Source organism: Protopterus annectens, chromosome 9.part0 (genome assembly GCF_019279795.1).
Source record: "Protopterus annectens isolate FY-2018-M chromosome 9.part0, PAN1.0, whole genome shotgun sequence".
NCBI lineage: Eukaryota > Metazoa > Chordata > Ceratodontiformes > Protopteridae > Protopterus > Protopterus annectens.
Genome location: NC_056743.1, coordinates 1,891,864,765 through 1,891,880,905, shown reverse-complemented (window position 1 = coordinate 1,891,880,905; position 16,141 = coordinate 1,891,864,765). Strand labels below are relative to the sequence as shown.

Genomic DNA, 16,141 nt, shown 5'->3' with positions numbered 1-16,141 from the left:
TGACTGACCAGTTTAATCCCTCTGTAGTTACTACAGCTCTGCACATCACCCTTATTCTTAAAAATCAGTACCAAAACACTTTTTCAACACTCCTCAGGCATCCAATCATTTTCCAAGATTTCATTAAACAATCTGGTTAAAAACTCCACTGCCATTTCACCTAAACACCTCCATGCTTCCACAGGTATGTTATCTGGGCCAACAGCCTTTCCACTCTTCATCCTCTTCATAGCTATCCTTACTTCCTCCTTGCTAATCCATTGCACTTCATGATTCACTATCCGCACATCATCCAACCTTCTCTCCCTCATTTTTGTGTAAGACTCTAATAAAGAAATATCATAAAAAGACAGCATGCACATTTAATTATTCTGGCAGAACTCCTTCATCTATAATAAATGTACTACTGTATAAACATTTATTTTTATTATCTCAATGTGTGCAAAGCAATGCTCCTTTGTGATCTGCAAGACACTGCGTACCGAGTTTAGTTATGAATTAGAAACCTTTTAGTATCAGCCATCCACTGTAAAAACAAATCTTCCCAGAGTGGGGATGTCAGTCACAGCCAGTTCTTCATGTAGTGTTGGAGTCCACATTGTTTAAACCTTTCATAACACCATTTCTAGAGTTAGCTTTTAATAAAAAAACAGCAGCTGTGCTGAGAATCTTTAGATTATCTGCAATTGTATTCTTTTTTTTTAATTTCCTTTGCTCTTTTCTGTCAGTTCCTTGCCAGCCATTAGCTCTGATGCAATTATTTCTTCCTCGTGTTTGAAAACAGTCATGGGAGGCCATCATCTGGGCAGCCATCAGAGCATGGCTCTGCTATACATTTCTCCTCCATAGCAATATGAGCTAGCAGTGGTCCCACAGTTCTGGCCTCTTCTTGCACCTGTACTTTCACCATGCCAGATACCTTCTGCAATGTGTATGCATTGCTAGATGGGTACTCACTAACAGCCCTTATACTGTGGTTACTGGAACTCTCAGCCTCTGCCACATGTCAGTCTTGGTACAAAACGAGTTGCCATCCCTTCCCTAGATGGGTGAGGCAGGGCCATCTGCTCATTTCCATCTTCCAGTTCCACCACTTCCAGTATCCAGACTGGTAGCCAAGGCCGGATCATTTGGGCTGTAGTTGCGGCTTTATCCCCCTGTTCTACACAGCTGCAAGGTTATTTTTTTAATACACCTGACTTTATAATGGATTGAATACTACCGAACATTTTGGACTATAATTAAGGTTCATTCAATGGTTTCATGGCTTGAACCTGAAAATGAATTTTCTTGACTTTGACGGATTTACATTTATTGCAAAAACTGTCCAGTTTTTAAATGTTTTAAATTATATGTATGTTTTATAACATAACATGTAGGTTTTCCTTATATTTCAAAATAAAGATGCATCTGAATTTATTTAAATGAATTTTGAATCGTGCTGTTTTTCTTATGTCATTTGCTTTCCATGTGTTCACTTTATCTCTTGATGCTTTATAATATATTTATGTGTTTGCCAAATTACTCCAGACTCTCTTGTACAGTATTTATTTTGGAACGAACTAGGTTATTTACCTATTTTTTCTGTTACATTACAATTTATATATTGTTGAAATGGCTTACTATTTTTTTTTTCCTTTTCAAATTGTACAATGCTTAGGGTTAAGCATTTAAATAAAATCTGATTTTGAGACAAGCATAATTCCAGTATATTGAAAACGCTTTCTTCTAAATTCATGATACTTATTTATTTTATTTATATATTTGACAAACAAGTGAGTGGGTTAGCCCACTGTATACTTTTCAGCTTTGACAGAGGCCAAAAGGCAGAAAACATAGAATAACAATATAGGGTCATACAGCACTTAGATAAGTGCAAGAGATTGTAGTAAAAACTGGAAATATTAGGACTGAATTATAAAAAAGCCCTAGGAGTTCAGGCTCGAGTAATCTAATAATGTTATATATTTCAGCATTCATCACAGGAAAAAGCTAATACACTAATAGTGAAACTCAGCAACTAATTAGAACTCATCTTATCTCAGGATGACATTCATATGGTTTCATGTCAATACAGATGTGGTTAGAGTTCCAGCTGATTTATTTGGTTATGGTTAGGATCGTAACCTACCAGAGTCTAGTAAGAAAATCACACTTAACAGCACAGGGTAGGTATTTGATGAGATGCATACTGACTGCAGTAAAATGAGACTTATTTGCAGAATGTGAGGGGAATGTGTTTCCAAAGACAAGGTGCAAAAAGAGGGTCAAGTGAAAGTGAGAGTTTGCTGGTTGTGAGACCTAGAGTTTTGTACTGTATGTGTTCTAAACTTGCTGACTAAGTGTAGGCAAGGAGGCAGGTGAAAAAGTTTGAATATTAAAGAAACAAACGTGGTTTTAAATTATGGACACACCAGTCCCTACCAGAACAAAGTATCACTGGAAATTCAAAAACAAACCATCCAGGTGTCCACCACCTTAAATGAACTATGAAACAAAAGGCAAAAAACTTGCATTATTTAGTAGATCTGATACCTGTCTTGTCAATGATAATATCAAAAGCTTTACATATTATGAATCCTTTACCTATGCTACAAAACTAAGAAACAATACATTGATTTGAAATCATACATAATGATGACTCCTGTTCTGACCCAATAGACATTGCCAATATCCTTGTAAATTACAAAGTACTTGTTGCACAGTTGCAGTCCACCACCAGTGCACAACTAAAATCTAACAAAATCCAAAAGAAACAAAATCAGAACTTGCTGGTACTCAACGGCTTTGTTTATTCAGCTGCCAAAAGAAACATACCAGTTTCAATGACTATGCAAGCCTTTTCAGTGTTATTCTATCAATGTAATTCATATAATGCATTTGTAGGTCTCAATAACCACAAAATTAATGTCAGCTGACACATCTATATATTTCTAAGCTGAAATGCATAAAAATAAATTTACAAAATAAATTGAAAATATCTATTCATGTAAATCCTTGTTTTCATATGAGTGTTTTCTTCTCTTTTGCACCTCATAACATTTCTGTTATCAGAAATCCACTATTCCCAACGTATCCACTATTATAAGGAAGTCCTTTTTCATTACACAGCTTATATGACATAACATTGAGGTCAAGCGATGTTATCAGTCCGTTGTATTCAGCACTCATTAGGTCAGACATGGGCACTCATTAGGCCAGTCATGGAGTATAATGTCCCTCCCAGTATGTACTTGTCCACACACTTGTCACAACTGGAATAACCACAACGATTCCTTACTAAGAAAACCAAGGGTCTAAATCATAAAAACTGTGCAGACCATCTCAAAGCCTTGTCCCTCTTCTCAGTATCATGCAGACAACTGAAAGGTGGCCTCTATTTCACATATAGTGACACTACATGTCCTGCAAGTCCAGTAGGGCCACAGGCACCCACTTAAGGGATCCCAACCTGTACTCTTCAACATAAATAGGACATGTTGAATAGAGAGGTGTGTATCACAGAGAATTCTACGTCTCTGGAACTATCTTCCACTCCACATAACGCAAAGTGCTTCTCTCACTCCACTGAAACATAATTTGGATGAATGGATGGGTAACCATGAACTCACCCCTGATTTAGCACCCTTTCCCCTCATGGATAAGGGCAGCATGTAAATATTCCAGCATATCCTTCTTCTGTAGATCTCTTGGGGGGGTTGTATAAAAATATAAGGGCTAAAAACTCCCATGTGAATGTAAAACTAGGCTTCTTAATATCTTCTCAGATCAATAAGCTAGTAAGTACCTAAGAACCTAATCCTTTGCTTAAACATATATTTAGTGTGTCCAACATAAAACAACTACATGTACACTGTGCCACGTAAATTATACATGCAGGGTCACATTTGATTAAATGATGAATATTGAAACTCTTAGAAACACCAGAAGATGTGAAATATGTCGTTTGCACTATATATGCACAAAACATACAATGGCTACATGAAATAGACTCTACCATTGAATAAGTTTTACCTGTTTGTCTAGACCATTTAGTTTGTATTTGGAAAAAAAAATCCTTCACATTTCTTGCTCTTATGAAAGCAAAAAAATGCATTTACTGTCTAAAACTGCACAGTCATTAAATCTGGGAACTGCTTATCAACAATACCTCCTAATGTATGAGTATTTGTTCCATAAGGTGTAACAAATCTTACCTGATTACTGGACAAGGTTATGAGAGCCATATATTACATCAAATCAGGAGGTGTTCTTAATTTGTTTGATATATTTTCAACAAATCATAAAATATTTGTGGTTTAGGATATCTCCCAATTAATTCATTTATCAAGGTATATGAAATTACATTGTGATATAACCAAAATTACAAACATTCTTTCATTTCTTTCTTGAAATTACTATTTGGATCATATGCTAATTTCATATAGAATCTCAACACTTTCCCCCTAACAACAGCCACCCCATAAAATACTGTAACCCCTTATCTACCTGAGTAGTAAATACGTCTTCCTGTGCTTTAAGCTGTCTGAAAGCTTCACATAACTCAGAGTTTAAGTAGCGACTATAAATTCGAAACGTACCATTTGAAAAAGTTACATTTTTCAATAGTTATTGCTCAAATGCCATTACACCCAGGCGCTAGGAGGATTAAAATTGGATTTGTGAAACTTAAACTATACTGTGTCAAAATATCCTTGTTAATCAGAAAAAAATGTTTTTGATGTTCTCCCAATATTTCAAGATACAAATTCTGCAAATAGCCTTATGACCCTTAGCAGTTTTATACTCCCTGACAATATCATTTACTGCTAATGACCCGTGAGAGTTCTATCCAAATACTTGAAATATATGAATCCTTTACTCCCACACTTATCTCTAATGCTATAACTCATTCCACACCTTTCAGCCCCAGAACTTGGACCAAAGCTCCAAAGGCAGTGGTGTTTTCATATTCATAAAAGATGTGCACACCTCCAGACTGGTAGCCCAACATAATGCTTCAGAGATACTTCAGGTGCAGCTAACATTGGGTAAGACAACAATTCAGGTTGTAGCCTGCTATAGGTCCCCAACATGTCCAAAGACTCACACTCCACGTTCCTAAGTACTCTGGAAAATATTAGGGTCCAACCTAGCACTCTCTTACTAGTTGACTTCAACTACCCCTCCATTAACTGGGAATACTACTGATGCACCAGTACACCTGCCCAATGTTTCCTGGAGCTCATGAATTCCACTGTCCTGGACCAGCTCATTCTTACCCCCACTAGAGTAGCAACATCCTTCACCTGGTCATTACTAATATGGGTGACCATTGCTCTGCACTAACAGTCAGCTCCTCCCTGGTTAAATCTGACTACAAACTAATCACCTTGGAAATCCACACATCCCCCCCACAAAGGTAACCACCATAAAAAAATTCTTCAAAGCTAACTTTGGGCTCCTAAAAACAGAGATGGCTAACTTCACAGCACCCATGCAAATGGATAATAGTTGCATGACTGCCAAATCATACACCAATGCACTGTACAAACACGTACACAAAGTCATGGATCTCACCAATCCCAATAGAACTAAGATGCTCTCCTCCACAAAAAGGAAGCCAATCTGGTGGTCCCCTGCCATAAACAAACTCTACAAAAGAAGGGGGAAACTGATGTGGAATAAGGTGAAGTCCCAAGACTGGAAAAACTCCCTTATCAGCCTCAACAAAAAGTTGAGATCCCTCATCAAATCCTCTAAAGCTAGCTATGAAAACAGAATTGCAGCAGATAATAAAGACAGCCACAAGGCCTTTTATAGTTATGTAAAGAATCTCCACGGAAATACCTAAATATGCTCTGAGCTACTGCACAATGGTACCTCCTATACCAAGCCAGCAGATATTGCCAGTATACTGGCCAACAGATTCAGTGCCAACTTTACCCCTCCCCCCAGGACCATTCACAATACCAATAGAATGCCAGGCACCTAGTATTACTGCTGCATAGGTTAAAACAGCACTGTCCAAGGCCAAGAATACAGCTTCTATGGGACCTGACAATATCCCTGACTGTGTTCTACATGAACTGCAGAGTGAACTGGCACCTCACCTGTGTGCCCTGTTCAATCACAGCCTCACCTCAGGCTTTGTCCCTACTGAATGGAGCACTGCTACAGTCATCCCTCTCCACAAAGGAGGAGCAACTACAGACCCTGGGAACTATTGCCCCATTAGCCTGACGAGTCTGATATGCAAAGATATGGAATGCATCATCATGGATCTAATAAACAAGGATATAGGGAACCTCCAAACTCTGGATCCCACACAGTTTGGTTTTGTGAAGGGTAGATCTGCCTGCTCAACTTGGTTGACTTCTTTGACTCAGTCACCAGACTGGCTCACAGATAGAACCCACAGTGTGAAAGTAGCTGACTCCAAGTCAGACTGCCAACTAGTCATGAGTGGAGTCCTACAGGGTTCGGCTCTGGGTCCTCTCCTGTTTGGTATCTACTTCGCTGAAGTCCAGGCCAACATGAAGGGACTCTGGCTGACAAAGTCCGCAGATGATTGCAAGTTGGGAGCTATTATTATCTCCCCAAGTGATGTTAACATCTACAGAATAGCCTCACTGAGACCAATGACTGTTGTCAGAACTATGGCCTTAAGCTTAATGCCAAAAATGTGTCATCACCCCCTATGGGAAAAACCCAGTTCCCATGAATTACCACATTGATGGTAGTCTACAGAACGCAGAAGGCATTATAAGAGATCCGGGAACAGAGGGTGACAGCAACCTCTCTTTTGATCACCACATTGCCACTGTGGTCAGAAAGTCCTTGTATGTGGCACATCTCATTACTAATGGTTTTGTATCCAGGAAGAAAGAGGTCATTGTCTCCCTCTACACTTCCCCCATTAGGCCAATCATCGAGTACAATGCCCCATTTGGCATGTACCTCACTAGACACCTGCAACAACTGTAGAGGCTGCAAAAGTACCTCACAAAGAGGATCCTAGCCTTAAACACTTGTCCTTTATGGACAGGCTCAAAAAACTCCAACTATTCTCTGTCTCATATCTCCTACTTAGTGCTGATCTCTGCTTAACTTACAAAGCCATGTCTGACTCAGCTCTGTTAGAAATGCTACATCTAAAGAAATCCCGATCCCTCCACACCACATGCTCCAGAAACCTCAACCTCATCACCACAATTAACAGAACATGCTGGAGGGACAGGTTCATAATGCAGAGACTGCCCATGCTATGGGATAGACTTCCCATATATGTCAAGCAGAGCACCTCACTGACCCTCTTCAAGAGAAATCTTGATGAACGGATGGGAAACAGTAAATTCATCCCGGGGATAACTCCAGTGAATCTACTCAACAGAGGCACTAGAAATTAAGGTCAGGTGGCACAATGCCAGGGTAATCCTATGGCTAGGCTTGTAAAGCCCCCAGGGCCATTAGCCTAGTACACACCTATGAACCTATGAACTCAACACATATCTAGTAGGATGAATAGCAAACTGAGTGAACCCACACATTTTGAGTTGCAGGTACCTCCTCAGAAAGTATGAAAGTGACCAGGGGTGCTGGGACCTCTCCTTTTGGACATTTACTCATAAGATCTCCAAACAGAGGAACATCTGGATAAGAAAGTTTGCCTATGACTACAAACCGGGGATTTTTGTTAAGTCATCCTCTGACATCAAAACCATTCTGAATGAACAATTCCCAGTAAACTCATGATGTACTAAAAATAGGCTTAAGCTACGTGCTAAAAAGCATAGCATTGTCACTTTTGGTAGACAAACCTTCCCTCATCATATTGTATAGACAACATATCAGCACCATCTGAAAATGTAGTTAGGGACCTAGGAACCTGGGGTAGATAATATCCGCTCTTAGTGTAGGTTAGTACATCGCCTCACAGTAAGACGTTGTCCTGTAAAATTCTCAGCTAAAGCGTCTTCTGTGTGGAGACATGCATGAATGGGCGTACCTTCGTTGAAGGTTGTGCGTCAGAGCTGGCAACTTGGTACGTAAAAATCTACTGCCAATCATTAGTGGACCAGAGTTCCGCTGTGGTGACCCCTAACCGGGAAAAGCCGAAAGACGCAACAACAGTGTAGGTTAGTACATTTGGCAAAAAAGCTGTCCCCACCTCATATGTTTTAAATGATACTCATCTTCAGACAGATAGACAAACATTGTACATAAGATACCTTTGTACCTGTGATGACAATTCTCTCATTCTACCATTACCTTTTCACCATAATTAGGAAATCATTCTATCTGAATCAGTTAATTTCCAAGAGGATATATTCAGGATTTAAAGAAGACATCCTGCCTCTGTAGTGTTCCCTTTGTCTGACCCATCACTGAATAAAAATGCCCTCTTTGTTATGTACAAAATGAAGCAGACTGCTTGAATAGAAAGGACCAAAAGATACCATAGCAAGAAAATCAAAGTCCTTAAATCTTTCAAATACCCGATACTTTAACACAACCTTTATACTTAGTAGACTACAGACTTCCCCAAGGTGATCTGTGTCTTGCTTTTCAGCCAGTAAAATACTCAGTCCTATTTCACTGTCACTTTCTAGGCAAAAACAGTGACTGTACAAATACCCACACTAAGGACCTGGATTTACATTAACAAATAGGACTTACTGGAAAGATAGGTTCCTAAATGAGTGTATTCCCAAACTGTGGAATAAGTTACCAGTACAGGTCAGTCAAAGTAGTACTACATTTATTAACTGATGACTGGATGATTAGAAACAACATTACAACAGGGCTATCATGCATGGCCCTACTCAATTTAGGAAGCAAGCACTGTTCTGGCTTTAAAACGGAGGCATGAGCTTTTACACATGTCCACTTAAAGGTGTATATGGCTAGGCATATCATACTCCTTGTGATCACATACCTAGTATTATTCCTGTCTTCTTATGTAACATCTTATACTCTATGTGATTACTTAACATAGTATTATTCCTGTGTTCCTGTGTAACAACATCTTATATACTCCTTGTGATCACTTACCTAGTATTATTCCTGTGTTCCTGTGTAACAACATCTTATACTCCTTGTGATCACTTACCTAGTATTATTCCTGTGTTCCTATGTAACATCTTATACTCCTTGGGATCACTTACCTAGCATTATTCCTGTGTTCCTGTGTAACAACATCTTATACTCCTTGTGATCACTTACCTAGTATTATTCCTGTGTTCCTGTGTAACAACATCTTATACTCCTTGTGATCACTTACCTAGTACCTGTGTTCCTATGTAACAACATCTTATACTCCTTGTGATCACTTACCTAGTATTATTCCCATGTTCCTGTATAACAACATCTTATACTCCTTGTGATCACTTACCTAGTATTATTCCTGTGTTCCTATGTAACAACATCTTATACTCCTTGTGATCACTTACCTAGTATTATTCCCATGTTCCTGTATAACAACATCTTATACTCCTTGTGATCACTTACCTAGTATTATTCCTGTGTTCCTGTGTAACAAGATCTTATACTCCTTGTGATCACTTACCTAGTATTATTCCTGTGTTCCTGTGTAACAACATCATATACTCATTGTGATCACTTACCTAGTATTATTCCCATGTTCCTGTGTAACAACATCTTATACTCCTTGTGATCACTTACCTAGTATTATTCCTGTGTTCCTGTGTAACAACATCTTACACTCCTTGTGATCACTTACCTAGTATTATTCCCATGTTCCAATGTAACATCTTATACTCCTTGTGATCACTTACCTAGTACCTGTGTTCCTATGTAACATCATATACTCCTTGTGATCACTTACCTAGTATTATTCCCATGTTCCTGTGTAACAACATCTTATACTCCTTGTGATCACTTATTTAGTATTATTCCTGTGTTCCTGTGTAACAACATCTTATACTCCTTGTGATCACTTACCTAGTATTATTCCTGTGTTCCTATGTAACATCTTATACTCCTTGTGATCACTTACCTAGTATTATTCCTGTGTTCCTGTGTAACAACATCTTATACTCCTTGTGATCACTTACCTAGTATTATTCCTGTGTTCCTATATAAAAACATCTTGTACTCCTTGTGATCACTTACCTAGTACCTGTGTTCCTATGTAACAACATCTTATACTCCTTGTGATCACTTACCTAGTATTATTCCTGTGTTCCTGTGTAACAACATCTTATACTCCTTGTGATCACTTACCTAGTATTATTCCCATGTTCCTATGTAACATCTTATACTCCTTGTGATCACTTACCTAGTACCTGTGTTCCTATGTAACAACATCTTATACTCCTTGTGATCACTTACCTAGTATTATTCCCATGTTCCTGTGTAACAACATCTTGTACTCCTTGTGATCACTTACCTAGTATTATTCCTGTGTTCCTATGTAACAACATCTTATACTCCTTGTGATCACTTACCTAGTATTATACCTGTGTTCCTGTGTAACAAGATCGTATACTCCTTGTGATCACTTACCTAGTATTATTCCTGTCTTCCTATGTAACAACATCTTATACTCATTGTGATCACTTACCTAGTATTATTCCCATGTTCCTGTGTAACAACATCTTATACTCCTTGTGATCACTTACCTAGCATTATTCCTGTGTTCCTGTGTAACAACATCTTATACTCCTTGTGATCACTTACCTAGTATTATTCCCATGTTCCTATGTAACATCTTATACTCCTTGTGATCACTTACCTAGTACCTGTGTTCCTATGTAACAACATCTTATACTCCTTGTGATCACTTACCTAGTATTATTCCTGTGTTCCTGTGTAACATCTTATACTCCTTGTGATCACTTACCTAGTATTATTCCTGTGTTTCTGTGTAACAACATCTTATACTCCTTGTGATCACTTACCTAGTATTATTCCTGTGTTCCTGTGTAACAACATCTTATACTCCTTGTGATCACTTACCTAGCATTATTCCTGTGTTCCTGTGTAACAACATCTTATACTCCTTGTGATCACTTACCTAGTATTATTCCTGTGTTCCTGTGTAACAGCATCTTATACTCCTTGTGATCACTTACCTAGTATTATTCCTGCGTTCCTGTGTAACAACATCTTGTACTCCTTGTGATCACTTACCTAGTACCTGTGTTCCTATGTAACAACATCTTATACTCCTTGTGATCACTTACCTAGTATTATTCCTGTGTTCCTGTGTAACAACATCTTATACTCCTTGTGATCACTTACCTAGTATTATTCCCATGTTCCTGTGTAACAACATCTTATACTCCTTGTGATCACTTACCTAGTATTATTCCTGTGTTCCTGTGTAACAACATCTTATACTCCTTGTGATCACTTACCTAGTATTATTCCTGTGTTCTTGTGTAACAACATCTTATACTCCTTGTGATCACTTACCTAGTATTATTCCTGTGTTCCTGTGTAACAACATCTTATACTCATTGTGATCACTTACCTAGTATTATTCCTGTGTTCCTGTGTAACAACATCTTATACTCATTGTGATCACTTACCTAGTATTATTCCTGTGTTCCTGTGTAACAAGATCTTATACTCCTTGTGATCACTTACCTAGTATTATTCCTGTGTTCCTGTGTAACAAGATCTTATACTCCTTGTGATCACTTACCTAGTATTATTCCTGTGTTCCTGTGTAACAACATCTTATACTCCTTGTGATCACTTACCTAGTATTATTCCTGTGCTCCTATGTAACAACATCTTATACTCCTTGTGATCACTTACCTAGTATTATTCCTGTGTTCCTGTGTAACAAGATCTTATACTCCTTGTGATCACTTACCTAGTATTATTCCTGTGTTCCTGTGTAACAACATCTTATACTCCTTGTGATCACTTACCTAGTATTATTCCTGTGTTCCTGTGTAACAAGATCTTATACTCCTTGTGATCACTTATCTATTATACAACGACCCCCCATTAATATTCCAAAACGTGCATGCTGAGTTTAACATAGCAAGACAGCTTTAAAAAAAGTAACGGAGATCTTACTATCTCCGTTGTTTTTTTTCAAGGTGTCTCGCTATTTTAAATGGGTTTAACATAGCAAGACAGTTTGTAAAAAGCAACGGATATCTTACTTTCTCCATTGCTTATGCCCATAGCTCTGATGTACTGCATAAGCATACGCATGCGCAGTACATCAGAACTGCCGCAGTATACCAGACAGCTGCGGAAGGGCAGCAAGGAGGTATTATACAATGCCATTATTTAAGAAAAGTAATTATTTTTTTTCTTAAATAATGTCATTGTATACTAGCAATAACCCCCTTCTGGCTGTGGGTAATGCTGGATTTACCCACGGTTGTCTTTGTTTGGCCACACAGGCTTCACCCTCATGACCAAACCACACCAACCGTGGGTAAATCCAGCATTACCCACACCCAGGCGTGGGTTGTTGCTATAGTATTATTCCCATGTTCCTGTGTAACAACATCTTGTACTCCTTGTGATCACTTACCTAGTATTATTCCGGTGTTCCTGTGTGACAACATCTTATATACTCCTTGCGATCACTTTTCTAGTATTATTTCCGTGTTCCTGTGTAACAACAACTTATACTCATTGGGATCACTTACCGAGTATTATTCCAGTCTTCTTATGTAGCAACATCTTATACTCCTTGTGATCACTTACCTAGTATTATTGAGATGAGCAGTTGATGTGTGCAGTGTCCCCTTTGAGATGCATCTCACTGAACAAATCAAATAATTTCAAAGACTCTAAAGATTCCTAAAGGAAAGGAACACAGGCCTAAAGTCCATGCGATACTGGGTGATTTCAACTACCCTGCCATTAACTGGGAAAACTACTCGGGTACAAACACCTTTTCCCAACGGTTCTTGGAATTCATAAATTCCAACCCCCTGGATCAACTAATCCATTATCCCACCAGGGGCTCCAAAATCCTAGACCTGGTCATTACCAACATGGGAGATAGATGCTCTACACCAGTGGTTACCCCCTCATTGGTGGTGGTCTGACCATAAGCAAATCACCCTTGACATCCACATCCCACCCCCACCCCCCAGTAAGGAAACCTCCATAAAAAACTTCTCCAAAGCCAACTTCATGCTACTTAAGCCAGAAGTGACAAACTTCATGACACCCATGCAGACGGGAGCTGAAAGTTCAACTGCTGAATCCTATACTAAGGCACTGTACGAGCACATCCACTCTTGCATGAATCGTGACATCCCAAATAGAACCAAGATGCTCTCCTCCAAAATAAGGATGCCAATCTGGTGGTCCCCTGCCATAAGCAAACTATACAACAGAAGAAAGAAACTGTTGCTAAAAAGAGGAAAATCCCAGGATGCAAAATACTCCCTTACCAGCCTCAGTAAGAAGCTGAGATCCCTCATAAAATCCATCAAAGTTAGTTACAAAAATAAAATTGCCAAAGATTCCAAAGACAACCACAAGGCATTCTATAGTTATGTCAAGAATCTAAATGGCAATGCTCAGATCTGCTCTGAGCTACAACAGAATAGCATTAAATATACTGATCCTAAGGATATTGCCAATATCCTGGCAGATCGATTTAGTGCCAACTTCACCCCCCCTCTCATCCCCTAAATGGCCCATCTCAATAACAAAATATTGCCAAATTCTGGTAATCATGGCCACACAGGTAGAAACCGCACTCTGCAAAGCTAAGAATACAGCATCCATGGGACCAGATGACATCCCGGGCTGTGTACTACATGAACTACAAAATTAACTGGCACCTCACCTAAGTGTCATGTTTAATCATAGCCTCACCTCAGGTTTTGTGCCCACTGAGTGGCGCACAGCTACAGTTATCCCACTCCACAAGGGGGGATCCACCTTGGATCCCTGGAACTACCATCCCATCAGTCTGAAGAGTCTGATCTGCAAGGGCATGGAACGCATTATCATGGAAGTTATAAAAAAAGAGATTGGCAACCTTCAAACACTGGGCCCCACCCAGTTTGGGTTCATGAAGGGCCGATCTTGTCTCCTGAACCTGACTGACTTCTTCGAATCAGTCTCCAGAGCTGTAGATGGGGGTAAGGCAGTCCACACAGCCTATCTGGACCTCGCCAAGGCCTTCAACACCATCCCCCACTCTGGAATCATAGATAAACTTACTAAGCTGGGCATAAATCCCTACGTCACTTGATGGGTTGCTAACTGGCTTACTGACAGAACCCAGACTGCAAAAGTAGCCGACTCCAAATTCATCTCCAGACAAGTGACAAGTGGAGTACCTCAGGGTTCAATCCTGGGACCGCTCTTGTTTGGCGTCTTCTTCTATGAAGTACAGGCCAACACTAAGGGACTCTGGCAAACAAAGTTTGCAGATGACTGCAAACTGGGAGCCATTATTGAATCCCCAAATGATGTGGATATTCTACAAAAGGGCCTTACAGAAACAGATGCTTGGTGCTAGAGCCATGGGCTCAAGCTTAATGCCAAGAAATGTATAGTTATCCCCTTTGGGAAAAAACATGTACCAATGAATCACCACATAGGTGGCAGTACACTTAACACTGAAAGTGTGATGAGAGACTTAGGGACACAGGTGGACAGTGGTCTCACCTTCAATAACCACATTGCCACAACACTCAGGAAATCCTTCTATGTGGCACACCTCATCAGTGAGGGCTTTTCATCCAGAAAAAAGGAGGTCATTGTCCCACTGTACTCATCCCTCATTAGACCCATTATAGAGTACAGTGCCCCATTTGGTATGTACTTCACAAGACATCTGCAACAGCTGGAAAGGTTGCAGAAATACCTCACTAAAAAAATCACAGGCCTAAAGCAGATGCCCTATGCTGACCGTCTAAAAAAACTCCACCTATATTCTGTAGCATATCGTCTACTCAGAGGCAATCTCTGCTTAACATACAAGGCCATGTCAAACCCTGAGCTGTTGGACATACTCCACTTAAAGAAATCCCAGTCCTTCAGAAACACACGCTCCAGGGATCTAAACCTTGTCATCACAATGAACAAAACATGCTGGAGGGATAGGTTCCTGACATAGAGACTCCCCATACTCTGGAATAGACTGCCCATACATGTCAAGCAGAGTGCCTCCTTGGCCCTCTTCAAAGGAACCTTGACGATTGGATGGGAGATAGGAAATTCACCCCGGGGATCATGTCAGTCACCCTGCTAGACAGGGTTCCAGGGAAGTAAATACTGTGGGAAGAAATATCCAGGGAATTGTTATAGCTAGGCTTGTATAAGCCCTAGACCGATACCCTAGCACCAACCTATGAACCTATGAACCTATACCAAGAGAGACTGGAAGCTCTAGTACTTTATTCAGGATCTTTTGGATTTCTGAGGAGATCTCTGTCTCACTTACTGCATCATTAGAGACCCAATTGTTCTGGACCTCCCGTTTCTCCACCCTTACCAATATGTCCATCAGCACTAGAACCAGGGACCTAAATCTTCACCAACAGATAACCAAACAATGATGATGGGCTGGGTATATTACCTGACATCTCCCAAACCTCTGCAGTAAATTTCCCCTGCTTGTTAAGAATTGTGACTCATCCTCCTTCTTTACACATAACCTAGATTACTGGATGGATAGAAACAAATTTACTCCTGCATTAACTGGTTGGTACTGCCCTCCTGGAAAAGGGGTGAAATATGAGGGGGGTACTGTCAAGGTGTGAGTGGTCATAAAATGAATGTCCTTGTAATATCTATGAAAGCTATGTTGCAGAAAGTATTTTCATCTTAGAAACTGAAACAAAGATGCTGTATATGACGTGAAATAGATAAAGTAATACACCTTCTTTTATATAGCATTTAGCAAAGATGTATTTTGCTTTGAATTTGGTGCATTTAACTGCTAGAGAAATTCTAGAGTGGGGAGCAAAATTCTTTTATTTCTGCCTTCACTTATGTATCAGAAATCAGATTACTTTATAGCTTATTTTTAAATGAACTGTTGTGCGGCATAACTTACTAATACAAATACATTTATACATTTTTAGGTACTTATATGGAAAATCTGTTGAAGGAAGTGCATATGTTCTGTTTGGAGTGCAACTGGATGATAAAAGGATAAGCATCACGGAATCCCTGAAGAGAGTCCCTGTAAGAAATA

The 16,141-nt window shown here is 39.5% G+C and overlaps 1 protein-coding gene across 1 annotated transcript in view; it reads left to right on the top strand.

Annotated features, from left to right (window-relative positions):
- LOC122812307 (complement C3-like) overlaps positions 1–16,141 on the top strand; it is a 2,177,376-nt gene that overhangs the window by 502,329 nt on the left and 1,658,906 nt on the right. Inside the window, exon 8 of the mRNA XM_044084710.1 lies at positions 16,029–16,131. Coding sequence (XP_043940645.1) covers positions 16,029–16,131 — 103 coding nt within the window. The remainder of the gene's footprint in view (positions 1–16,028; positions 16,132–16,141) is intronic.